At 43.1% G+C, this 26595-nt stretch overlaps 1 protein-coding gene across 1 annotated transcript in view; it reads right to left on the bottom strand.

The window, feature by feature from the left end:
* The window catches only part of LOC124620050, a 359651-nt gene that overhangs the window by 48338 nt on the left and 284718 nt on the right, over positions 1–26595 (bottom strand). Inside the window, exon 3 of the mRNA XM_047146717.1 lies at positions 9766–9901. Within this exon, the coding sequence (XP_047002673.1) occupies positions 9766–9901 (136 nt within the window). The remainder of the gene's footprint in view (positions 1–9765; positions 9902–26595) is intronic.

Raw genomic sequence — 26595 nt, forward strand, 5'->3', positions numbered from 1 at the left:
CAACACACATCTTACAAAAATACGTCTTCTCCACTCGAGAACTAAAGACAGAGTCTCTAAAAAAAATTGAATGAAATTTATCTTTATCGGCGCTTACAGGGGCCGCGCAAATGATTATTATCATTGGTTTTACATTTTTGTCTTAGCTTGTTGGGGCTTCTCCTTACGTACCAACACAATGGAACATAACCTTGATTTTATCTTTCCTAAGCAACCTGCCTATTTCTAAAATCAGTCTGAAAACAAACATCCTGCAACAGTCGAATCATTATGGTCTGGGGAATATTTTCGTGACATTCCCTGGGTGATCTCTACTTTGTGCAACGTACAATGGATCAACGAAATATGTGTCTATCTTTGGGACTCATGCCCACCCCTTCCATCCGTACATATAGTTAGTTTTTCATCGATATGATGGCCTCTACCAGCAGGACACTGCAACTTGTCATACAATTCACAGAGCTCCTGCGTGGTTCTAAGACCACCAGGATGAATTTACTGTACTCCAATGGCCACCAAACTCCCCGAATTGAAACCTCATCGAGAGTCTGTGGGGACTCAATCTGGCTGTTCGCGCCAATTGAGAAATCTAGCGCAGGTGGCCACGGCAGTGGGTTCAGCAGGGCTCCACGTCTTCGTCGGTGCCATTTGACTTCCTGTACGTCTACATCTACATCTACATCCACACTCCGAAAGCCACCTGACGGTGTATGGCGGAGGTTACCTTGAGTACCTCTATCGGTTCTCCTTTCTATTCCAGTCTCGTATTGTTCGTGGAAAGAAAGATTGTCGGTATGCCTCTGTGTGGACTCTAATCTCTCTGATTTTATCCTCATGGTCTCTTCGCGAGATATAAGTAGGAGGGAGCGATATACTGCCTGACTCCTCGGTGAAGGTATGTTCTCGAAACTTCAACAAAAGCCCGTACCGAGCTACTGAGCGTCTCTCTTGCAGAGTCTTCCACTGGAGTTTATCTATCATCTCCGTAACGCTTTCGCGGTTGCTAAATGATCCTGTAACAAAGCGCGCTGCTCTCCGTTGGATCTTCTCTATCTCTTCTACCAGCCCTATCTGGTACGGATCCCACACCGGTGAGCAGTATTCAAGCAGTGGGCTAACAAGTGTACTGTAAGCTACTTTCTTTGTTTTCGGACCGCATTTCCTTAGAATTCTTCCAATGAATCTCGGTCTGGCATCTGCTTTACCGACGATTAATTTTATATGGTCATTACCGTTTTAAATCATTCCTAATGCCTAATCCCAGATAATTTATAAAATTAACTGCTTCCAGTTGCTGACCTGCAATATTATAGCTAAATGATAAAGGATCGTTCTTTCTGTGTATTCGCAGCAAATTACACTTGTCTACATTGAGATTCAATTGCCATTCCCTGCACCATGCGTCAATTCGTTGCAGATTCTCCTGCATTTCAGTACACTTTTCCATTGTTACAACCTCTCGATATACTACAGCATCATCTGCAAAAAGCCCCAGTGAACTTCCGATGTTATCCACAAGTTCATTTATGTATATTGCGAATAGCAACGGTCCTACGACACTCCCCTGCGGCACATCTGAAATCATCTTACTTCGGAAGACTTCTCTCCATTGAAAATGACATGCTGCGTTCTGTTATCTAGGAACTCTTCAATCCAATCACACAATTGGTCTGATAGTCCATATGCTCTTACTTTGTTCATTAAACGACTGTAGGTAACTGTATCAAACGCCTTGCGGAAGTCAAGAAACACGGCATCTACCTGGGACCCGTGTCTATGGCCATCTGAGTCTCGTGGACGAATAGCGCGAGCTGGATTTCACACGATCGTCTTTTCCGAGAGCCATGCTGATACCTATACAGTAGACTTCTAGTCTCCAGAAAAGTCATTATACTCGATAATAATACGTGTTCCAAAATTCTACAACTGATCGACGTTAGAGCAGCTGTCCTCGCTGCAAAAGGTGGCTCTTCAGGCTCTTGACAGGCGGTCCATTAATATAACTGGACAGTGTATTAATGATATTTTGACCAGAGCGTAGCACCTGAGAAACGTGAAAATGCCAAGTTTAGTGGAATAACATGTGAAGTGTAATGTTTGAACATTATTGTACTAGATACACTTAATGTACCTTAACAGTTTTCGTGAGTATAAATAGTTCTCTGATTTCTTGAGTATCCACTAAGTGGAATAGCACACGATAATTAGTCAATACAAAGCGAGTTAAATGAACTTAACTTTCTCAAACTTTGGCGAGCGCAAAAATAAAGTAGAAACAGGTCATTTGATGGAAAAGAGTAGGGCAGTTAAGTAAAAACAATCGCGTATAAAAATATGCAAGAGAGAGGCCTGTTGTATGGACGTTCAACAATCTCAACCATGAACCCAAAAACAGACAGTAAGTTGAAATGATAACGAGTTGCCTCACTGCGGCAACCTTCACTACCTTCTAGCAGTTATTAGGTAACGTGTTGTAGTTGCTCATTCCGAAGAGAACCTATGAAGCTAGGGGCCGTTTTTAGCAGGAGACCATCTTTGCACTTCTTAGTGATGCTAAGGAATCGGTGTAGCACATTCTGTACTTCTCCATCGTCATTCCTGCACCACACACGGGGAATTCTGGCCATGCAAGTACAACACATTTGAGGAGATCTTTCCTGTTTGTGTAATAGCGTGATATCTTCAGGTGCAGGCAAAAGAAGTTGTAATGCAATGGATAAGAATGCTTGCGTCGTACACTGTTGGATTTCTTCCTCAATCAGGACAGAAGCAAAGTACGTAAGGTAGGGTTAAACGTCCAAGCGACGATGACGTGATTATTGACGAATTTCAAGCTTGTATGAGACAAGCAAATACGAAATTGATATTCCACTGTGGTCTTTTCACCTGATGTGATTCTGTGAAATCATAGTATAAATCAATGTTTTGATATCTGGATGGGGATTTTACGAGGCCTGTTCAGAAAGTAAGCTCCGATTGATTGCCAAATTGAAACCACAGTGAACATCAGAAATGTTTTACTTGTAACAATTAGCTACACCTTTCAGCTACTTCTCTACGTAGTCGCCGTTCTGACTTAGACTTTTGTCATAGCGTTGTACCAACTTTTCAATAGCCTCATCATAGAAGGCAGCCGCCAGTGCTGTCCGCCAATTCTCCACGCTGGCCTACACCTCGTTGTCTGTGTCAAAATGTTGTCTTCAAAGACAGCGGTTCATGTGACCAGAGATGAAACTCAGGGGGAGACAATTGCGGACTGTATTGTGGGTAATCTATCATTTCCATTTGAAAACGATGCAGGAGAATCTTCATTGCCCCTGCAGAATGCGGCTGAGAATTGTCGTGAAGACGAAGCAGCACGACAGTTATGTAATGTTAGCTGCATAGCTTCAGGCGAAATTTCTCACCAGGCCCTCGTACTTGGCGGCAGACACTATTTTCTAGACATCTTTACCCACTCACTGCGAGCTCAGAAATGAGAAGAGCGACGTGATGCTAACTGGGGTCATACTAGAGACACTACCCAACACATCTGTGCAAAGCTTTATCGGATTTTCATAGTCATTTCCATTTCGCGACCGATCGGAGCTTACTTTCTGAACGCCCCTCGTATTTCCACTACACTTAATGCGAGTTCAATGCCAGATGGAAGACATAATTGTTTATATGCGTCTGAGTGAACTGCCTTCTTCTTTTTTAGCGGTATGAAGCTTGTAGTAATCGGGTGAGCCATGATAGCCCATGGAACATTATATCTCAATGTGGATATCCATATCACCTAATAGAGGTAGTAAAAAGTCTTTACAGAACTACAAGTATTGTGATAAACACAGGTAGAAATCGATTGGAAGGATTAATTATTGGCCAAGGCGTTAGACAAGAATGTGGACTATCAACTACCCTTTTTGATATCTACATTGACTTCTTCGCAAATTGAAATGTACAGTGCAGGAATTAAGATAACTAATGAGGAATACCTGAATATACTTTTGTTTGCTGATGACATTGTTATTATACGGAACAATGAAGATGACCCCAAGGATCAGTATACCAACTGAACGAAATTCGCAGGAAGTATAACTTCAAAATTGCTAGTAACGAAGGAAAAATAACATCCAGTCAGATCAGAATTTGTTTTGGGTAATTCAGCTTCAGAACAAGTGTCTCAAAGCTCTTATTTATGCTGTACTATAAGTTTTGATTTGGACACTGATATTTAAAATAAAATATACGAATTCCCAGCTGTCTGTGATACCATTAGCAGAACATAGGCCCATAAAGTACACAAAGAAACTATCATCAAATTCTATAAATTAATGGCGGTCCTGGTGTTAACCTACGGAACCGAAAGCTTGTTTACCATAAAAAGACAAGAAAGCAAAATTCAAACAGCAGACACGAGATTCCTAAGAAAGACGAAGGGCTGTGAAAGAAGAGATATAATTAGAAACGAAGATATTAGAACTGAATTAAATATTTTCAGAATGACTGAAAAAATTCAAAAATATCGAGAAGATTGCAAACAACACCTCATGAGAATGCCAGGTCACAGAATTCCTCAGAAGATCTTGAACTACAAGCCAAATGAGAAAAGAGATATTGGAAGGTCTAGAAAATGATGGGAACGATGTTGTTTGTGAATTCGGAACAGGCAACAGCATAATCCTTGAAGAAAATGATGATGAAGTTTGCTCGCAGCTTCTTTGATGGAAAACCCGATCTAGAATATGCGAGTGAGTTAATGCGAGGTGTTAGGTGCATTCTTTCCAGTGCCTACCAGTTCACACTTCGCAGTATCTGTAAGCATTGGGACTTTTGTGACTACTTGACTACTTCTTGACATATTCCCTGGAGACGTCTGTTTTCGTTTCTTCCATCCGCGGTTGTTATGTTAACAATCCAACGTCTCAGCAACATGAATGTCTACTATCGTCAAACATCTTCCATTATTCATACCGAACTGAAGTAGAAATCGTGGGTGGAGACTGTCTCTCGCTGTGACGCTGTCCGAGGATGGTTAGTATTGACGTGGTATCCCAGCTGGAACGAGCGGGCGTCATTCTATGAAGACTTAAACCCAACATGCTCTTAGCTTGAAGCTTTCCTGTTTCATGGTAAAGCTTTTATCGTAGCTACAGATCTCACCATAAACGGGCGTACCTGCTCCTTTCCGTAGGAAGGGCCTACGTTGGAGCCAGTTCCAGGCATAGTTTCGCATCACTCATCACGTGATCGGCTGAGGCCGGTTTCCGTCAGTCCCAGCCTGTAATTTCGTTTTTGTCCCGTGAGGCTGCTGTAAAAGGATCGTCACGTCATTCTAATATACCCTTCGTAGCAAGTATTTGGTAAGCCCCTGACGCCATGAGTATGTCAGCCTTGCCTCTGCCCAATTTGAGGCACTCATCCGTTTAATTAGTCGCTCTCCATACTGTATTTATGCCGGACATACTCTTACAGGAGATTCTGATCTGCCCCTTGCAGATATGTGGCAGAAAGGCAAGGAAATGTCATAATTTCAGAGACTTTACTGGTCTTTTACAGATACGATTTTACGTGAGAACTTGGATTGAGTGAGGTGGCATACCAGGGTAATCTGTACAGTTGTGTGAACCACTGTGCCTGGGTGGATTAGTGGCTAGCGCACCTGCCTAGTAAGCAGGAGACCTGGGTTCAGTTCTCGGCCTTGCTGAAAATTTTCACTCGCCGCTTCAGTCTGTATACATAGAAAGACAGTGCTTGGGATTTCTTCTTTAAAGGTATCATACAGCTCGATATTTGATTTTGTCACACCTTCGATGTCCTTGTGAAATATTCGGTGTTACTGATATCTCATGCCAAGTGTTGTATTCTCGTTCGAGCAGCATTTGTCACCCTCGCGCTCCCCTTCCACGTGTGTGTTCGATCTCCTTGAGACACCAACTTGATATCCCTACTCCAGAACAATAGTACGAATGTTCTCAGTTCCAGCAATAATCCTGGTTACATATCCCGCCCACCTTTTCATTACAGTAGCACTTAGGGTGTAGTGTCCTAAAACTGATACAGTCGAAACTTTCCAAAACATGATACACGTACCCTATTCATAAGAAAACCAGGCCTATCAAAAATTTTCCTACTGCTAGTTACGCTTCCATAGTTATTCATAATTTGTTTCTCCATTATAAACTTAATTTCGGAGGTAAATAGTACTTTCAGAGTGGAAATAAATGTGCACACAACTCTAGAACATTTGCTACATTTACAAAAGTATTGACCTTGCAGTTACCAAATTTTTGTTACATATGCTGCAAACTGTGCACTGTCTGCTGAATTATTATTCTCACATTCATTATAAGGAGATAATTACTAAGCATCAATATAATCTTTAATATGATACACTCCAATTCAAAATATGACACAGTTAATTCCTAAAAGAGTAACACTGTCGCCTAGTGTCCGGCCACGAACCATACAGCGGTGTCCTGCTGGTTGCCTACCTTCTCATACGCTGCCGACTACTGCGGGAGGCCACACCTCCAGCAGTTAACTCACTGCTGAAAAAGTAAAGCCTGCAGACAAAAAAGGAGTAGGCCGAAAGCAGGAGAGAAAGAAAACTAGGCCTGTGACAAAAACTGTGACAAGAATACGAAAAAGAAGGTTGTTAAGATGGTAGGACAGATAGCATAAGTTCCACCAAGACTTTAAGGACTGCCCAAGGTTCACAAGGACGGGGGGTTTCTTTACGCGCCATTATCAGCAATATTAGTGCTCCGACATACTCACTCGCTAAATAGCTATAGGATTTGCTTAGCCCTTAAGTGGAGAAGTGCTCACATCTCATTCGCAACGCTGTGAATTTTGTGAGACGCCTTTATTACTTTAGGCGTGAAGATACCGACATCCTTGCGAGTTTCGACATTGTCTCTCTTCTCCCCAGAATGCCTTTACAAGAATCCTTAGAACTTATTGGGCAGAAATTTGACGCAGAGACCACCAAACTTTTTAGGCACGTGTTGACGCTGACATACCTTTTTTCCGACGGAGCAGAAGGAAGGGGTAGCCACGGGGAGCCCGCTTTCACCAGTTGTCGCATATATATATATATATATATATATATATATATATATATATATATATATAATGAAATATTTCGAGGAGGAAGCCTTGGAATCAGCCCTGTAGAGACCTGCGTCTTTCTTTCGGTATGTATGTAGGTTACACCTTCATCATATGGCCACATGGAAGAGACAAGCTGAATGACTACCTTATACACCGCAATTCCATACACAAGAAGATAAGTTTTACCGTCAAAGTGGAAGTAGATGGAATGGTCCCCTCTCTGGATGTCCTGGCAAAAGAAGAACGGACGACATTTTGGTCCACAGCGTGAACCGGGAGAAGACCTATACTTACATGCAGACAGCTGCCGCCTCTCGGATAAGAGGAACGGCGTGCTAAGACTTTGGTACATAGGGGTCGCACCCTTTCTGACAACGAAAGTATCAACGAAGAACTTGAACATTTCAGAGCGGTTTTCCAAAAGAATGGCTACAAGGAGTGGAAAATTCGGAGAGCCATACGTCTTATACCTCTGTACAATTGGCGTAACCAGAAGACGATTTCAAGAAACAAGTAGTCTTGGTAGCAGCATTAAAATATACCGTGCTTAAAAATATCCAGCAGATAAATGTCCCTTGCCTAGCCTTTAAAACCACTAGGCGGTGTCTTCATTACGGTATGTGGCGCAGCCCAGTGCCAACCAAACAGGATGAGGCCTACAGTAAGTTTTTACATCACTAACATGACGGAAGTATGTTGCATATCCTGGCTGCACACATGCACCTCCCCCGTGTTACTGAGGTATAGACTCATCATGTGTGCAAGACTGCTTGTTTCTTCGTATCACACATACTGATTGCTGTGCCAACCGCAAATGAAATGGAAAAAGTCTTACAGAAGAGGATTATCAGGCAGACTCGGCCATTGCATTGATTCCCTCGTATGGTGCGTTGTCCTGGAAGATGGGGCGAATTTTCCGGAAACACCAAGTGAAGACGAACGTCTGCCCACCAGCCAAAACACGGGAAGTGCTTGGTGCTATTGAAATATGTTGTCTGTCGGATAACCTGCCACCGTGGTGAGACATACGTATGTCAGGAGGTGCGTACTTCTGAATATCGCTGCCGAAACACCAACGGCACACCAGATTGCAGCATCCTAACAAGTCATCCTAATAAGTCGGCAGCCGCAGAACACTGGCTGATGGAATTATATAGAATGGATTATGACCACACCAAGGTTCTGACACAGACGTCCAACATCTGGGATTGCGTCATTAAGGAGTCTACTGAGATTCGAGTATGAGAACCGCTGGTAAATCATCATGGCGGGTACGTGCTTAGTGAGGAATGGGACTCCTCTTTTAGAATGGTAAAGGGAGGACCCGAACCTCCGGTGGGAGGGGCCGCGCAATCTGCGACATGGCGCCTCAAACCGAGTGGCCACTCCGCCCGGCGACGAATTTCATTACCAAATATTGTGACGGCGCAGTTAAACGCTCTTTAAAGAGTATACTTGACGTCTGTGGATCAGCACGACATATTATTCTTACTGCTCACTTTTGTACAACCAATATTTTTTTGCTAAGTGATGAGTTACCCCAGACAGTGATTCCATAATACATTATTAACTGAAAATATGCAAAATATGCCAGGAAGTTGGCTCGTTTGTATCCAAGAGTAGCAACTTACGAACAGGGAAAGTAGCTGAACTTAATTGTTTGAGAAGCTCAGTTATATGCTTGTGCCGATTTCAGTTTACATCGATATGTAGACCCAAAAATTTGGAACATTCTACTCCTTTATTATTCTTTGGAAAATATCATTTACCATCTCCTCTCTTGATTTCTTTCCAATGAGATTTATTATAACGCTACTAACGTCTGCAAAAAAAGTATCAATTCTGCTTGCTGAGTGTTCAAAAATGGTTCAAATGGCTCTGAGCACTATGGGACTTAACATCTATGGTCATCAGTCCCCTAGAACTTAGAACTACTTAAACCTAACTAACCTAAGGACAGCACACAACACCCAGTCATCACGAGGCTGCTGAGTGTTGAACAGTAGGTCATTCATGTACGTATGGAATAGGAGTGGAAACAAAATTGAACCCTGTGGGACTCCATCTATGATTTCAGCCCAGTGACTAAAATTTCCTAGCCTTCCGACATTGCATCTTTAGCATTTAATTTGTTTGATTCAGATTAGTTGTGCATAAAGCCATCAGTTCCAAATATTGTTAATCTAAGAGGGTAACATGTTCTACGCAATCAAACGCTTTGGAGAGATCACAAAAAATACCAACTGGCGATGTACTAATTCCTTGTGCTACGGGCCATTCGTGCCTCCGAGGCTGCTCCCTGAGAGAAGCACTGGACTCTGGCTACGGGCCGCGAGGTCATTGCTTTTCTAACTATGGGAATAAACTTCTGCCAGACTTACGCTCTTGACTTGCTTCCTACCCACCACCACGCCTATTGTGGAGAGCTGAACGCCATCCTGTGCACTACAAGCTTGGCCCCACCACCCATTGTAGAAGTCGTCCGCTCCCGACCTCAACGCCTGTATGGTAATGGTCCGGATAGGAGGAATTTTGTAATTGTCGTACTCTGACAAATTCGTCTTCGTCATATCCAATTTAATATATCGGACGAAGAACAGATCCACTTTGAGCACTCTAGAGATTTCAAGCTCTAACAGATAGTGCATACTGCTCAGCGGTACTCACCCACTACGTCCATGCTGTCGGTGACGACGAATGTGTTGAAGGAGGGCGCATCTGCCGAAACCTCGCAGATGTACTGGCCGGTCAGAGAATCGTCAGCGTTGATCAGCGTCACGTGAGTCGCAGTACTCTGCTTCAGCTGCACACAAAGCCACCACACAACGGGTATGTGAGTTTATCTGTCGTCACTAAGTGCAGCATTTTTACCTAGCACAAGGTGCGACTGTCTGGTAAGTATTGTTGCCCAGGATATGCAAGTTCACAACGTAAAATAAACTACTAACGGAGGAAAACAAAAAAAACATGTTTTTTTATTATTTTTTGGTTCGGTACCTCAGTTTGTAAAAACGGTACCCTTATAGGATAGTTTTGTTGTCCGTCTGTCTCTATCTGTCCGTGTGTTACGAACTGTTTTCCTCAGGGACGAGTAGACCTAACAAATTCAAATTTATGTCACGTATTAAGGTCTCTGGTCCCTTGGCGCTATAAAAATTTTAAGTTAGTCCAATCAAATGATACGGTCATGATTGGTCAATTTGGGAGAAGGGGCCAAACAGCGAGGCCATCTGTCCCATCGGCTCTGAGCACTATGGGGCATAACTTCTAAGGTCATCAGTCCCCTAGAACTTAGAACTACTTAAACCTAATTAACCTTAGGACATCGCACACATCCATGCCCGAGGTAGGATTCGAACCTGCGACCGTAGCGGTCGCGCGGTTCCAGACTGTAGCGCCTAGAACCGCTCGGCCACAGGGGCCGGCGGTCCCATCGGATTAGGGAAGGTTGGGGAAGGAAGTCGGCTGTGCCCTGTCAAAGGAACCATCCCGGCATTTTCCCGAAGCGATTTAGGTAAAGATAAGGTCATATATGTCACATATTTTGCTTAAGTAATAGAATCCAGGGTGTTGCTCTTGACGGCGAGTGTTCATCAGAAACAAGGGTATCATCAGGAGTGCCGCAGGGAAGTGTGACAGGACCGCTGTTGTTCTCAATATACTTAAATGATTTGGAGGACAGGGTGGGTAGCAATCTGCAGTTGTTTGCTGATGATACTGTGGTGCACGGTAAGTTGTCGTAGTTGAGTGACTGTAGGAGGATACGACTTAGAACAAATTTCTAGTTAGTGTGATGAATGACACAATGTAGAAAAATATAAGTTATTGCGAGTGAGCAGGAAAAATAATCTCGTAATGTTCGTATTATAGTATTAGTGGCGTCCTGTTTGACACAATCGTGCCTCTTAAGTATCTGGGCGTAACGTTGCAAAGCGATGCAGAATGCAACGAGAATCTGAGGCTTACAATCGGAAAGGCGAATGGTCGACTTCGGTTTATTAGGAGAATTTTGGGAAACTGTGGTTCATCTGTAAAGGAGACCGCATGCAAAACGCTACTGTGACCTATTCTAAAGTACTGCTCGAGTGTTTGGGATCCGTACCAGGCCGGATTAAACGAAGACATCGATACAGTTCACAGCTGGGTTGCTAGATTTGTTACTGGTATGTTCGAATAAGACGCAGGTGATACGGTCATGCTTCAGGAACTGAAATGGAGCCTCTGGAGGGAAGGCGACGTCGTTTTTGAGGAGCACTACTGAGAAAATTTAGAGAACCGGCATCTGAAGCTGACTGAAGGACCATTCTACTGCCTCCAACATACACTGCGCGTAAGCACCATCAGGTGCGAGAAATTAGGTCTCATACGCTGGCATACGGACAGTCACTTTTCCCTCGCTCTGTTTGCAAGTGGAACAGGAAGCGAAATGACTAGTACTGAGTGGTACGCGGAACCCTCCACCACGGCGGATGGCGGAGTGTTTATGTACATGTATTTTGATACTCAAGAACCCACTCATTAAAACCTATAAGGTACTTCCCGTTAACGTCGAATCAGGAAACTTGGCAAGAAGTAAGATTTCACAAGAGAAGTAAAGGGAAAAATCCGAAACTTCTTTATTTGTAATTATATAACATGAAAAAACACTTTATCGTAATTTTTTATCGCTCTGCCTGTTTGTTTGTCCGTCTGTTAAGCCCCTTTTTCTCTGGGTTTGGCGTATCAGGTTCAAATTTATATCACATATTGAGGTGTATCATTCCTTGACGGTGTAAAAATTTTAAGCTTCTGAGTCAGTGCAATGAAAAGATAGGACCATTTATGTAATGTATTTTGGTGCTCGAAAACTCACTCATCATCACCTATAGCGTACTTCCCGTTGACCTAGAATCATGAAATTTTGGCAAAAAGTAAGGTCTCACGCTACAAGTAAAGGGTAAAATCCGAGATTGTTTATTTGTAATTATAATATTTTTGTTGTTTGCTATCCGACTTCAAACTAGAAGTTAAAACATTCTCGAAAGTCTTGCATTCCCTGGGATCGATATTTTACCAACATGAAAATCGATAACAGACAAAAATCTTCGAAATTCTCGATTCCCCGAATGGATAAAATGTCTATATATAGTTTGTACTCACATCTAGTCACTTTTTCTTATTAGGTAACACCTCAACCTCAAGGTACTTGGGCGCTGAATCCGTATCTGACCAGTTTCGTTGAGCCACATACAGTTTTGTCACAATGCGACTTCCTTATGAACTAGGAAATCAGCAGAACACATGAAATTGCAATGAAAAGTAATTTAACTTTTAACTTAATTAAAGATTTTATTGTAACCACAGATACTGCAAATGAATACGTCCTACTTCTTTGTAAACGACCACTCCTACTTGTATTTCTCGTATTTCAATTTATTTCCTTTTCTTTGATTTCGATTGCAATATTCTTTTAACTCGCTGGACGTAAGCATTGAATATGATAGGAAAGAGAGCACAGTTTTGTTTCGCGCCCTTTTGTGTTCTTTGCTTCTTGTTCTTTATGGAAATTCTTAATCACAGACACTTCGCTATTATACATGGTGATTCCATGACGATGCTGCAATCTTTCAGGGATGATGGAGAAGGGTAAATGTATCATCTTGAGCCAAGGGACTGTAGTGCGGAAACTACCGAGTTGAAAGATTAGCCTTGCGCAGCTCTTAACGTAAATGCCCCAACTTCAGAGCCCGGATGATGACGTACATATTTCCCGGTGAATACTCTCAAAAACCAACACATAATTTTCTCTGCTGACGGACTAGTAACGGCGCATGTAACTTGATGTCAAAGGGACCGAAAATCCTAAGAGTACGGTCCAGTACTCCATGGAAAACCTGAATCGGGTTGGCCCAACGAGTGTTTGAACCGTCGTCCTTCCGAATGAGAGTCTAGTGTGCTAACCACTGCACCACCTCACTCGGTTTGAATAGTGTCGCAGGTAGCGAGAGCTTTTCCTAGGAGATCCTCTTTGTACTCGACAAGCGTCTCGTGCACAGTAACTTTCACGTGGCCCCACCAGAAGAAATCAAATGTTGTGTAATAAGGTGAACGTGCTGGTCACGAAACAGGACGCCCTCTGGCTATCAACTTTTCATGGATTGCCTGATGCAGGTGTTCGCAAACTCTCAGTCCAAAAAGGGGTGGGGCTCCATCATGTTGGAATAGACTCTGTATACACCCATCGCTTAAAAAATGGTTCAAATGGCTCTGAGCACTATGGGACTCAACTGCTGTGGTCATCAGTCCCCTACAACTTGGAACTACTTAAACCTAACTAACCTAACACACACACCCATGCCCGAGGCAGGATTCGAACCTGCGACCGTAGCAGCAGCGCGGCTCCGGACTGGAGCGTCTGGAACCGCACGGGCACCGCGGTCGGCCCCATCGCTTAAAACTTCCGGCTATTAGGCAGTGGTCGATGTATAAAACTTTCTCCCAAAGTTTCCTCTCCGACAGCGGGAGCCATCTGCAGAGGTAAAATGGCTAACTGCGACCACAACTCGAGGGAGCACCGTTTATATGGACAGTGCAGAAGGCACCCCAGTCTGTCACCTGACGTCGGTTGCGCGATTATCGCCGGTATTTCCAACATTCTCGATTGAAAGTGATCGCGCGTCGTTCATACGTTGCAATGTTGACATCAAAATTTTGTTCAGTTTAACACCTTCCTCTTATCTGTTAAAAATATTATGGTGTTTAAAGATCTCAATAGCCTCTCTATATATATACGCGCATGATAATACGATGTTTTCGATATGACACTCGTCTTAGTGAATTTTATTTCTTGATGACCTTCTTGGTAAAGATGTTCCGCTACGGACGACTTTTCCTGTGTTCCTCTTCTGTTCAACGAGACGAATATTAACACTTCTTTTTGTGGTTCAAATTCAAATGGCTCTGAGCAATATGGGACTTAACAACTGAGGTCATCAGTCCCCTAGAACTTAGAACTACTTAATCCTAACTAACCTAAGGACATCACACACATCCATGCCCGAGGCATGATTCAAACCTGCGACCATAGCAGTCGCGCGGTTCCGGACTGAAGCGCCTAGAACCACTCGGCCACACCGGCCGGCCTTTTTGTGGTACCAATAGGAACCAGTCCACAATTACAAGAAATTTTGTATACACTCAATGTAGCCAAAGAACGTACAGGGTGATTGTAATTAAAGTTAAACTTTCAAAACGCCGTAGAAAAAACACCACGGGTAGGAATGGCGTCAAATTGCAACGGAATATTATCGGAGAATGGGGAAAAAGCTTGGCAGAAGAAAAAAAAATATTGTGAAAATTGATCAATAGATGGTGCTGTATGTGTCAGAATACGTAAATGAAAACACCTGTCATGCGCACGACGCATTGAAGTTGGTATAAACACGCCGGGTACACGGCTTTTCCTCCTTTCGCGTCTGCGACGTTCGCCATGACAGTCTCGATGCACGAAAGTGCTCTGCTTGTAAAGCTGTACTGCAAGAATGATGACTGTGTACACGTAGCTCTGCAGAAATTCCGCACACTGAAGGGTTCGAAAAAAGGCATTGGTCCGATGACTGCCACGGGTCGGGAGAAAATGATTCGGAAATTCGAAAAGACGGGTTCTTTTGGAGTGCAACGTGGTAGAGGGAGAAATGAATCGATTCGACGTCAGTGGAATCAGTGGCCACAACAATGCAGGAGGAGACGAGTGGTGGTGTGCAAACGTGTAGTGCACGGAGAACTATCCGAACATTGGACATACCTGTGAGCACGGTGCGTAAAATATCAAATGGCTCTGAGCACTATGGGACTTAACTTCTGAGGTCATCAGACCCCTAGAACTTAGAACTACTTAAGCCTAACTAACCTAAGGACATCACACACATCCATGCCCGAGGCAGGATTCGAACCTGCGACCGTAGCGACCGCGCGGTGCCAGACTGAAGCGCCCAGAACCACTCGGCCTCACCGGCTGGCTGCGTAAAATCCTTCGAAACATCATTCTTTGCTATCCATTCAAAATTACCCATGTGAAAGAGTTGCTTCCTGTTGACCTGCCAGCAAGAGAGACCTTTGCTTTAGAATTTCATGCTCGCATGGAAGTGGACAATGGTTGGCCGTGGAAGATTTCGTGGATAGACAAAGCCCACTTCCATCTGGCAGGGTATGTCAATACACATAATTGTCGAATACGGGCAACGGAAAACCCACACGCAAATCAACCAGTACCACCTCATCCTTGAAAAGCTCATTGTGTGGTGCGGGTTTACGGCCTCATTTATCTAGGGTCGTATTTTTTCGAAGAGACAGGTGTTTCAGGTCCTGTTACCTCGTAAGCGCTATGAGTGTCTTTCGCGCAACCACGCCATTCCAGCTCTCCAACAGCGCGGATCTTTGGATAGGATCATTTTTATGCAAGTTGTCGCACCTTAGCTCATTGCAGATCCAGTTAAGCAGCTGCTGAAGCGCCATTTCGAAAATGCTAGAATTATCAGCCGCCATTTCCCTACAGCCTGGCCGACCCGATCACCTGATCTTAAGCCATGTGACATATGGCTGTTGGACTACCTGAAAGATGCTGTGTTCAGTGTTCCCATTTCAAACTTTGTTGCATTGAAGGAATGCACTGCGCAACACATTCTGAAAGAAACCGCGGAAACACTTCTGTTAGTTGTGGAACATGGTGTTTCTCGATTTCAGCTTATTGCAGAAAACGGTGGACAGCATATTGAACATTTTTTGCGCCAGTCACACGGAAACTTTTAATCCGATTTGATTTTGGTTGATGCTTATTATGCAGTTTTTTGCCAAATGGATATTAAAAACCTATGTGAGTGATGCTTTTTGTGCGCTTTTTGGTCTCAGGACAATTAAAAACCGATTTTTCCCATCCGATGTGATGTGACCTTGCCGTGGTGGATGGGATTACGTAACAAAGTATCGCACCTGTACACTCATGTGCACTGAGTTGTACAGTTTAACGACAAACGTTCTTCCAAGGCATTGTTGTATGATTCATTTGTCATTTGTACTCGACCACTATTAAATCATGATGCTTACACCGCCAATGGAAAATTGTACTGAAATACAGGAGGATCTGCAGCGAATTGACGCATGGTGCAGGGAATGGCAATTGAATCTCAATGTAGACAAGTGTAATGTGCTGCGAATACATAGAAAGATTGATCCCTTATCATTTAGCTACAAAATAGCAGGTCAACAACTGGAAGCAGTTAATTCCATAAATTATCTGGGAGTACGCATTAGAAGTGATTTAAAATGGAATGATCATATAAAATTGATCGTCGGTAAGGCAGATGCCAGACTGAGATTCATTGGAAGAATCCTAAGGAAGTGTAATCCGAAAACGAAGGAAGTAGGTTACAGTACGCTTGTTCGCCCACTGCTTGACTACTGCTCAGCAGTATGGGATCCGTACCAGATAGGGTTGATAGAAGAGATAGAGAAGATCCAACGGAGAGCAGTGCGCTTCGCTACAGGATCATTTAGTAATCGCGAAAGCGTTACGGAGATGACAGATAAACTCCAGTGGAAGACTCTGCAGGAGAGACGCTCAGTAGCTCGGTACGGGCTTTTGTTAAAGTTTCGAGAACATACCTTCACCGAAGAGTCAAGCAGTATATTGCTCCCTCCTACCTACACCTCGCGAAGAGACCATGAGGATAAAATTAGAGAGATTAGAGCCCACACAGAAGCATACCGACAATCCTTCTTTCCACGAACAATACGAGACTGGAATAGAAGAGAGAACCGATAGAGGTACTCAGGGTACCCTCCGCCACACACCGTCAGGTGGCTTGCGGAGTATGGATGTAGATGTAGATGTAGATCTATTGCTACATTTTGTAACTATTTATTTTTATTCAGTCATAATTTTTCCCTCTTCTCCGATAATATATCTTTGCAATTTGACGTCATTCTGACCAATGGTGATACTTCTACAGCGGTTTGAAAGTTTGATTATAATCACCCTGTATATCTTTTGTCCATCTTAAACATTTTTTATCTACCTGAAGGGTCAGAAAGTAGTTTACACACCGTACTGGCTCCATACTGTCCCAATGTGATCTGTAATCGTACTGATGAATGGAAGGAAAACTTTCCGTTTGGGCCGCCGTCTTTCCTCATCGGTCCTGATTTTCTCCCTAGAGCGAAGTGCTCTGTCTGTCTCCTTGTCAGAATAACCATTCTGTGTACGCTGGTGCATTTCAGCGGGTAGGAAAAAGAAACGGACCTTGTACGTAACTATTGAGTATACCGGCCCGCTCGTTTACTGATAATGTGTTGATGGCTATTCAGAACTGTATCGTAGAGTTTCCCATCGGTCCAAACTATGACCATTGGCACTATTAGCATTACGTCTCTGGTGAAACGGCCTTTGAACGTAGAAAGTAAATATGCAGGAAAGTGAGCATCGACTGTAAGGCGCTGCAAGAACTACTGGCTGAACACGACACGAGGTCCGAAGTCAGCAAGAGGAGCAGGTAGTTCCTGTGGGTGGTAGGGGTGTATCTGCATTTTCCAGAATACTCGCCACATAGGACTCTGCGACCTATTCATTTCACGTGCAACCGATAGAGTGTTGATTGCAGACACTCATCCAATCGAGTAAGCACTGCATTTTCTAAGTCGGGGGCCCGTGTAGTTCGTCGTGCTGCTCGGTCGGTGTACTGCGGTACCAACTGCCCCGCTTCACTAACTCGCTGAAAGAGTCTTGGGAAAATACTGAGAGCCGGATGTCTTCTACGCGATATTTGGTCGTGTACAATCTTTCCGCTTCTCTGCTGCTTCCATTTGCTTGCTCATACAGGAATACCGTGTCTGCAAGTTCCATCTCCGGGTACAAGTGCACTTGGTTAGTGCTGATCGGCATTAGTACATCAACTTGTAAACAGAGACTGCAGTCTACTACAATACAGACACTTTACATCAGGTTTGCACATATCAGTACAAAGTTTGCCATATGCACTGGATTGCTTGAGTTACCCAGTATCTACGCTTTAGGCGCTCGTCTGAATTGCCAACCCTACCCATGTTCCACTGTCAGTGGTATCAGAACAATTTTTGCTTATAACTTTCGACTCATGTCGGACCAATCTTCCTTACTTTAAATTGATTCATTACCCCTCTCCATAACACCTCAAAGTTTGTAACATCGTCATAGAATCACCCTACAGAATTTGATTTCTATAGCACTCCGAATACCTCTTGCCAGATAACATTACGAAATGATTTTCCAGGTCTACAATAACATAACTTGATTTATTTTTTTTGTAATTTCTTTTTGATAAGAAGTCTCAGCGCCATAATCGACTTTCTTGTTCCTATTTCCGTGCTGGAGCGAAACTGACCCTCAATCAGCATATCCTGCACCTTCTTTTCAACTCTCCTTCGAATTACTGAGGAGTGAGGGTGATATTAAGCTTAAGGTTCGGTACTGTTAACATTTTGTAGCTGCGACCTTCTTCGGTACGTGAACCATGATCTATTTCTGGAAGTTAGTTCGTATCTCCCTGTGTTATATGCGGACCTAATCAGTTTCGGCAACTGGTACAAAAAAAACTACGTGCTTTTTGCTAAACTGAACATGAAAGGAGTTGGAAAATAGAAAGGAAAGATTAAATCCTTTGCTGAACATGCTCTCAATAAATGAATATCATTTTCATAACTATTAATTTTTATGTTATCTACAGAGTAAATTAATGCAGAAAACTAGTGTTCCTCGAAATTCTGACTATAATTAAACATCCATCACGTAAGACAGACTTAATCGTTAATGACTAAATACAAGGGTGTCCTAAAAAGTAAAGCCTCCGAATCTTTATGTGAAAAGTGTCAAAGGTTTTTGAATAAATAGACGTTATTAACATTCTACATTTTCATTCTTCGTGTCTACATGTTTGCAGCCCTCTGCCAGTTGAGGGCACCGAATTGTAGCGTGTAACATGGCGCTGTTTAACGTAACTATGCCGATGCGTGAGAAACAGCGGCCTGCAATCGGGCTTTTAATTCGAAGAGTTCTTCCACGCATGAAACACGTTCTCCCTTAGCAAGACAATGCGCACTGTGTATCGCTACCTAGTGGTGATGTTCAACAAAGTAAACAAAGTCTTTGATAGAGTGTATATAAAGAAAAAATGAACTAAAATTAAGTTAAGAATAATGTCGATAAGTTCGAGATTGAAATTGCATAATAGTAAAGAAACGCTTTTGCTGTGTAATTATAATGAAAAGATTTAATTTGTCAATCATTGTACCAAGGGAAAAAGAATTCTCTGATAGCTTTCTCTTATTGTGCAATGCATGCAACGGTCGGCCATTTAACATTGTAGGCCTGTAATAGTTTAATAACTGTTAAAATATTTTTTAGAAAGAGTTATGACTGGTTCATATAAGTAGACATCCATTTCTCATGTAGGAAGTAGTAACTTTCCTAATTTTCAGTGATTGCATCGACGAGGAAAGATAGCGACAATAAAAATTATTGTTGGCCGCCATTACCGACCGTAACATTTCTTTTAATATTTTCACAGTTTCTCTCAGGCGTAAACGCCTGAGTGTGTGTAAATAATTTCTCTTTGGCATGCCTTATACGAATATATTAGTATCTTTATGCCACTTACAGTATTTATCGTAATTTGTGGACTATCAGTTTAGTGATTCAAATAGGCTGCTTCACGGCGATCGACTATCATTTCAAAGACTATATTTTAATGTAAAAATAATACATAATTTACGTTTCCTTACGAAGAGACAACAATATTTCGCCATGCGACACCCACGTATAATAACATTTTCTCATGCTAAAGTTATGAAAGATACCCTCAGATGTTAAGCTTTTCAACAGGTCACCATTTTACGTGTAACATTTTAAGGCACCTCAGCCACGCATCCGTAGCAAGGCTTTGGACCGTTATTTAAAACAAAATATATTGTAATTAAAGAATAAGACCGGGTTTCAGTATATTGTCCTCGTTTGTAGCGGAATTCTGTCCTTTTCTGTAGTACACATTTCACTACATTACTTTTCGGTATGATTTTTCTCCCTTTACGATAGATGCCATAAAAACTACTACATTTAGGCGAACCACACACGATCGCAGCGACATCTGCAACATTCCGACAACTTGGGTTCACTGACATCCATCATCCTCCCTACAGTCCCTACTTAGCCGATCCAAAACTAACAAAACATATCCGAGGATTTCACTTTTATAGCGATGAGCGGTGCCAGTAGAGGTGAGGTCGTGGTTCCATCGACAGAGGCAAACACTGTACAGTGAAGGTATCAACAAACTGATGTCTCGTTGGGACGAATACACTACTGTCCATTAAAATTGCTACACCAAGAAGAAATGCAGGTGATAAACGGGTATTCATTGGACAACTATATTATACTAGAACTGATAGGTGATTACATTTTCACGCAATTTGGGTGCATAGAACCTAAGAAATCAGTACCCAGAATAACCACCTCTGGCCGTAATAACGACTTTGATACGCCTTGGCATTGAGTCAAGCAGACCTTGGATGGCGTGTACAGGTACAGCTGCCCATGCAGTTTCAACACGATACCACAGTTCATCAAGAGTAGTCAAAAATGGCTCTGAGTACTATGGGACTCAACTGCTGAGGTCATTAGTCCCCTAGAACTTAGAACTAGTTAAACCTAACTAACCTAAAGACATCACAAACATCCATGCCCGAGGCAGGATTGGAACCTGCGACCGTAGCGGTCTTGCGGTTCCAGACTGCAGCGCCTTTAACCGCACGGCCACTTCGGCCGGCCAAGAGTAGTCGACTGGCGTATTGTGACGAGCCAGTTGCTCGGCCATCATTGACCAGACGTTTTCAACTGGTGAGAGATCTCGAGAATGTGCTGGCCAGGGCAGCAGTCGAACATTTTCTCTATCCAGAAAGGCCCGTACAGTACCTGCAACACGCGGTCGCGCATTATCCTGCTGAAATGTAGGGTTTCGCAGGGAACGAATGAAGGGTAGAGCCACGGGTCGTAACACATCTGAAATGTAACGTCCACTGTTCAAAGTGCCACCAATGCGAACAAGAGGTAATCGAGACGTGTAACCAATGGCATCCCATACCATCACGCCGGGTGATACATCAGTATGGCGATGACGAATACACGCTTCCAATGTGCGTTCACCGCGATGTCGCCAAACACGGATGCCACCATCATGATGTCGTAAGCAGAACCTGGATTCATCCGAAAAAATGTTTTGCCATTCGTGCACCCAGGTTCGTCGTTGAGTACACCATCACAGGCGCTCCTGTCTGTGATGCAGCGTCAAGGGTAACCGCAGCCACGGTCTCCGAGCCGATGGTCCATGCTGCTGCAAATGTCGTCGAACTGTTCGTGCAGCTGGTTGTTGTCTTGTAAACGTCCCCATCTGTTGACTCAGGAATCGAGACGTGGCTGCACGATCCGTTACAGCCATGCGAATAAGATGCCTGTCATCTCAACTGCTAGTTGTACGAGGCCGTAGGGATCCAGCGCGGCGTTCCGTATTACCCTCCTGAACCCACCGATTCCATATTCTGCTAACAGTCATTGGATCTCGACCAACGTGAGCAGCAACGTCGCGATACGATAAACCGCAATCACGGTAGGCTACAATCCGACCTTTATCAAAGTCGGAAACGTGATGGTACGCATTTCTCCTCCTTACACGAGGCATCACAACAACGTCTCACCAGGCAACGCCGGTCAACTGCTGTTTGTGTATGAGAAATTGGTTGGAAACTTCCCTCATGTCAGCACGTTTTAGGTGTCGCCACCGGCGCAAACCGTGTGTGAATGCTCTGAAAAGCTAGTCATTTGCACATCTCAGCAACTTCTTCCTGTAGGTTAAATTTCGCGTCTGTTGCACGTCATCTTCGTGGTGTGGCAATTTTAATGGCCAGTAGTGTATGTTCGTTGCCAGGACGATTATGTTGAGAAATAAATATGTAAGCATGAAGAACAAAGATGTAAAATGTTAAAAACGTTTGTTTCGTTTAAAATGTCTTAAGAGAATTCACATAAAACATTCGGTGGCAATACTTTTCAACACGCCCTCGGACAGTTACATTACTCTCCCTTGCTAAAGTAGCAGCAGCCAGTTAATATTTTTCTCACTACAACGCAATTGATTGCTGTAAATTGTACAACTGTTTGCCAACCACGTTCCATTGACTCCTTCCTTCCCTCTGGCCACATTTTTTGTGTGTTCGTCACATTCACTAGTTATTTTGTCGATATAACGTATTAGACTCTGCCATTGCTCAGTTGTGTACTGTTTTAGCCTTCAGCTTCTTATTCTTATAATCTTCCTGACAATGTAAATATTGGGTTTATGTGGACATGGCTTCTTTGTCTATTTTAGTGTCCTTCTGTTTCTCATACGGGTATATTGTCGTATAATATCAGGTATCTTTGGAAAAAACAATCTCTGTACAGATTTAACTGATGTTGTGTGGGTTATATGTTTAATATTAAGTGGTCTGAGAATAGCCTAGAAATTGGGACTTCAATACACAACGATCTTTAAAATAATTAAAGAGCGGAAATGGAAAACATTCCGGCTGCCAAACCTGAAATTTGTCTGCAGAAGAAAACAATATAACTCTGACTGTACGTAACTGATTTGCATTTAAAAAATTGAAAAGGTATTGTGTTACCACAGAATTGTAATGCTCACACCCAAAAAAAATGTGACAAATTAAAAAATAAATATTTATGACGGATGTTCTAAGTGCCATAGCAGGAAAGTGACTGTTTCTAAGTGGCAATAAAAAAGTTTTTACTAGTTGATTCTTGCAGAGAAGAAAACACCAACGGGCCACTGCTGATGATGCTATTAGCTTTCACAAATAGCGCAATTACCTCTTTCGATATGACAGATTCCCTTTTATATTATATTTGCTACTGTTTGTATTAATTGTTGCCTGTTTCGTTCAACAAATAATGTATACAACAAACGTATGTTATGTACAGGGTGGTCAGAAACAGCCCGAAAAACTTGTAAAGGTGTTGCAGGATAGGTTTCGCTGCGAAATAATAATTAAAAAAATTCAAAACGTTGCACCATTTCCGAGTTAATTAGCATTGAAATTAGCTAATAGGTCATCGTGTGCTTGAATTCAAACGGCCGGCGCCAAACGTATTCTCCGTTTGGTTTCCTAAAACCGAACAAGAATGTTCAAATGTGTGTGAATTCCTAAGGGATCAAACTGCTGAGGTCATCGGTCCCTAGACTTAAACACTACTTGAACTAACTGATGCTAAGAACAAGACACACACCCATGCCCGAGGGAGGACTCGACACTCCGGCGGAGGAGCCGCGCAGTCCGTGACATGGCGCCTCAAACCGCACGGCCACTCCGCAAGGCACCGAACAACAGAGAGATACAAAAGTTGGACGGTAGTAAGGATCGAACACGAGGCAAAAGCGGAGGAGTCTCTTGCGCTGTCATCTCCGATTCTACAGCATGAGAACAACTGACACAAAGTGTATCTGGCTAGCCACGTGAATCGGCGCGGGCTACGGACTGATCAGCTAACTCTAACGATAATTACCTCGGAATCGGTCGCAACGTATAGAATTTCCTTAACAACTATTACCGAGTACAACCTAGGCTGTAACGCCCTAACAAGCTTTTCAGATTGCTTCTAACCACCTTGTGTACGTGAACAACTGTCTGGAGATGGACGTGTCAGTGTCACGTTTCCAAAAAATGTGAGGTAACGGGCGAGCTGTGGCGCCCTGGAAATATTATATTGGGGCGGCCTCACAGGACGCTCGTCAAAGCCGCGGCCCGGCAGCAACCACGTGGTGCCGGAGGTTGGCCGAAGCAAGAGAGATCCAGCCCGACAACGTGACTGTGAATTACATGGTGACGCTGTGCCAATGAAAGAGACTTGTATGCCGAGAGTGCCAAAGATGGGGGACTTCGTGTAACCATCATGGCAGACATTTCACAGTTCGTTTAGAAATTAATAGTAGCCAGATGAATCATATACTTCAAAAAGAAACATGTGTATTACTGTTATCTGCACGACGATTCTGATGGTGTAATCATATTTTCTGTATCTTTATTAGTTTAAAGTTTAGTATCTGACGGCAAATTATACAAGTAACAGGCATCAACGAATTTCCAAAATTTAAATGCTTCACCCGATTTCGTCGATCGACTTGTCTTTAGAAAGCTATTAGTACAAACCCAAATTGGTATAAATTACAGACATGTAACTTGATCAGTACATGAGTTATTGAGGTCAAAGCGGCCGATTACTATCGATTGCATCAGGCCATAAGTACTCCACAGTTACACGAAAAAACGGTAGCAGCATGCTTATAAATGTATTTATTCATCTATGTGTTTGTTTATATCCGATATATGCTATTCATGAATAAATTAGTCAATTATTTACTGTGTTTTAGAAAGCACAGAGACATTAGGCTACTGGCCTACTTTTGCTTGCTATTCTTTTGATATATGTATATTTATTTTGTTTATGTATTTAATAATGTGTGTTAGAGCGTGTTTATGGTCCAGCCGTGGGAATATTTACTTAATTCCAAGTTATTTAAATGTATATCCAGTATTTCTAAAGTGTTTTATGTTAGTGAGTGTGCATTGGCTTGACGACATGGCGGGAGCGCTCTAGCCAATCACAGCGCTCGTGAATGGGGAGACTGGATAGAAGGTAGTTCTGAAGAGTGCGGCGCGAGGGATAAAAAAATGGCTCTGAGCTCTATGAAACTCAACTTCTGGCATCATCAGTCACCTAGAACTTAAAACTACTTAAACCTAACTAACCTAAGGACATCACACACATCCATGCCCGAGGCAGGATTCGATCCTGCGACCGTAGCGGTCTCGCGGTTCCAGACTGTAGCGCCTAGAACCGCTCGGCCACTTCGGCCGGCGCGAGGGATGTCGCACAGGACACGGACAGTATGGTGACGGACGCGGAGTCACGGGAGATGGAGAGTGTGGAGCGGTTTGCGCGTGGTCGTGGCAGATAGAAATATTTCGTAGTGCTGACATGTGCAATTGTTAGATTTCCGTGGCTTCTACAGTGAAGACGTAGTATGCGCTCAGAAGCGAATCTCTCGCGAGCTATGTTGTTGTTCATAACTAGTTACGTGAAGTTGGGATCTATTGTTTCCCTATTATTCAACTTATATTTTATTTAACTGCTGGACCATCGACACAAATAAGTGTTTTGCAGGAATATACCGCATTCTCAAAAGGACGTCTATTATCGTACTCATCATTTAAAGTCGTTTAGATAGTACCTGCAGAATTTATTTAATTGCAAACTTTCATTTATAAATTTATATGATACTTTCATAATTCGCAATTGCCGAGTGATAGAAACCTTCGACCACTCGATTCATGTGTGTATTCTTATCGTATACTGTAGACTCATCAGTATTTGGCCTGTAATGCGGCAACTACGTATCCCAGCCCCTAGTCAAAGAAACCAGCCAAAACTATTAATATTGCAACTCTGAGTCTGAGAGTACCCAGTTGGGGGGCCACACCACCACCACACGCCATTTCATCATTTGATATTGTTTTGAAAGCCCGCAAACATTTTAACGACCGAGATCAGAGCCGTCTGCGTAGAGTTGTCAGTGCTAACAGACAAACAACACTGCCTGAAGTAACAGCAGAAATCAATGTGAGACTTACGACGAATGTATCCGTTAGTGCGGCGAAATCTGGCGTTTATGGGCTATGGCGCAGGCGATCGGCCAGAGTGCCTTTGCTAACAGCACGACATCGCCTGCAGTGCTTTTCCTGGTCTCGTGACCATATCGGTTGGACCCTAGACGACTGGAAAACAGTGGCCTGGTCAGATGAGTCCCGATTTCAGTTGGTAAGAGATAATGCTAGGGTTCGTGTTTGGCGCAGACTCCACGTAAGCATGGAACCAAGTTGCCAACAAGGCCCTGTGCAAGCTGGCAGTGGCTCCATAACGGTGTTGGATGTGTTTACGTGGGGTAGACTGGATCCTCTGGTCCAACTGAACCCATCACTGACGGGAAATGCTTATGTTCGGCTGCTTGGAGACCATTTGCAGTCATTCATGGAGTTCATTTCGCAAATAACGATGGAATTTTTATGGATGACAATGATGTCATGTCACCAGGCCACAACTATTCGCGTTTAGGCTGAAGAACATTCTATACAATTCGAGCGGATGATTTGGCCACACAGATCGGCCAACATCAAACATTTATGGGACATAACCGACAAAAACGAGGCTAATGGAATGTAGTCGAATTAAATCGGGTGATGCTGAGGGTATTAGATCAGAAAATGAGACGCTTAAAGTAGTAAATGAGTTTTGCTATTTGGGGAGCAAAATAATTGATGATGGTCGAAGTAGAGAGGATATAAAATGTAGACTGGCAATGGCAAGGAAAGCGCTTCTGAAGAAGA

Source organism: Schistocerca americana, chromosome 6 (genome assembly GCF_021461395.2).
Source record: "Schistocerca americana isolate TAMUIC-IGC-003095 chromosome 6, iqSchAmer2.1, whole genome shotgun sequence".
NCBI lineage: Eukaryota > Metazoa > Arthropoda > Insecta > Orthoptera > Acrididae > Schistocerca > Schistocerca americana.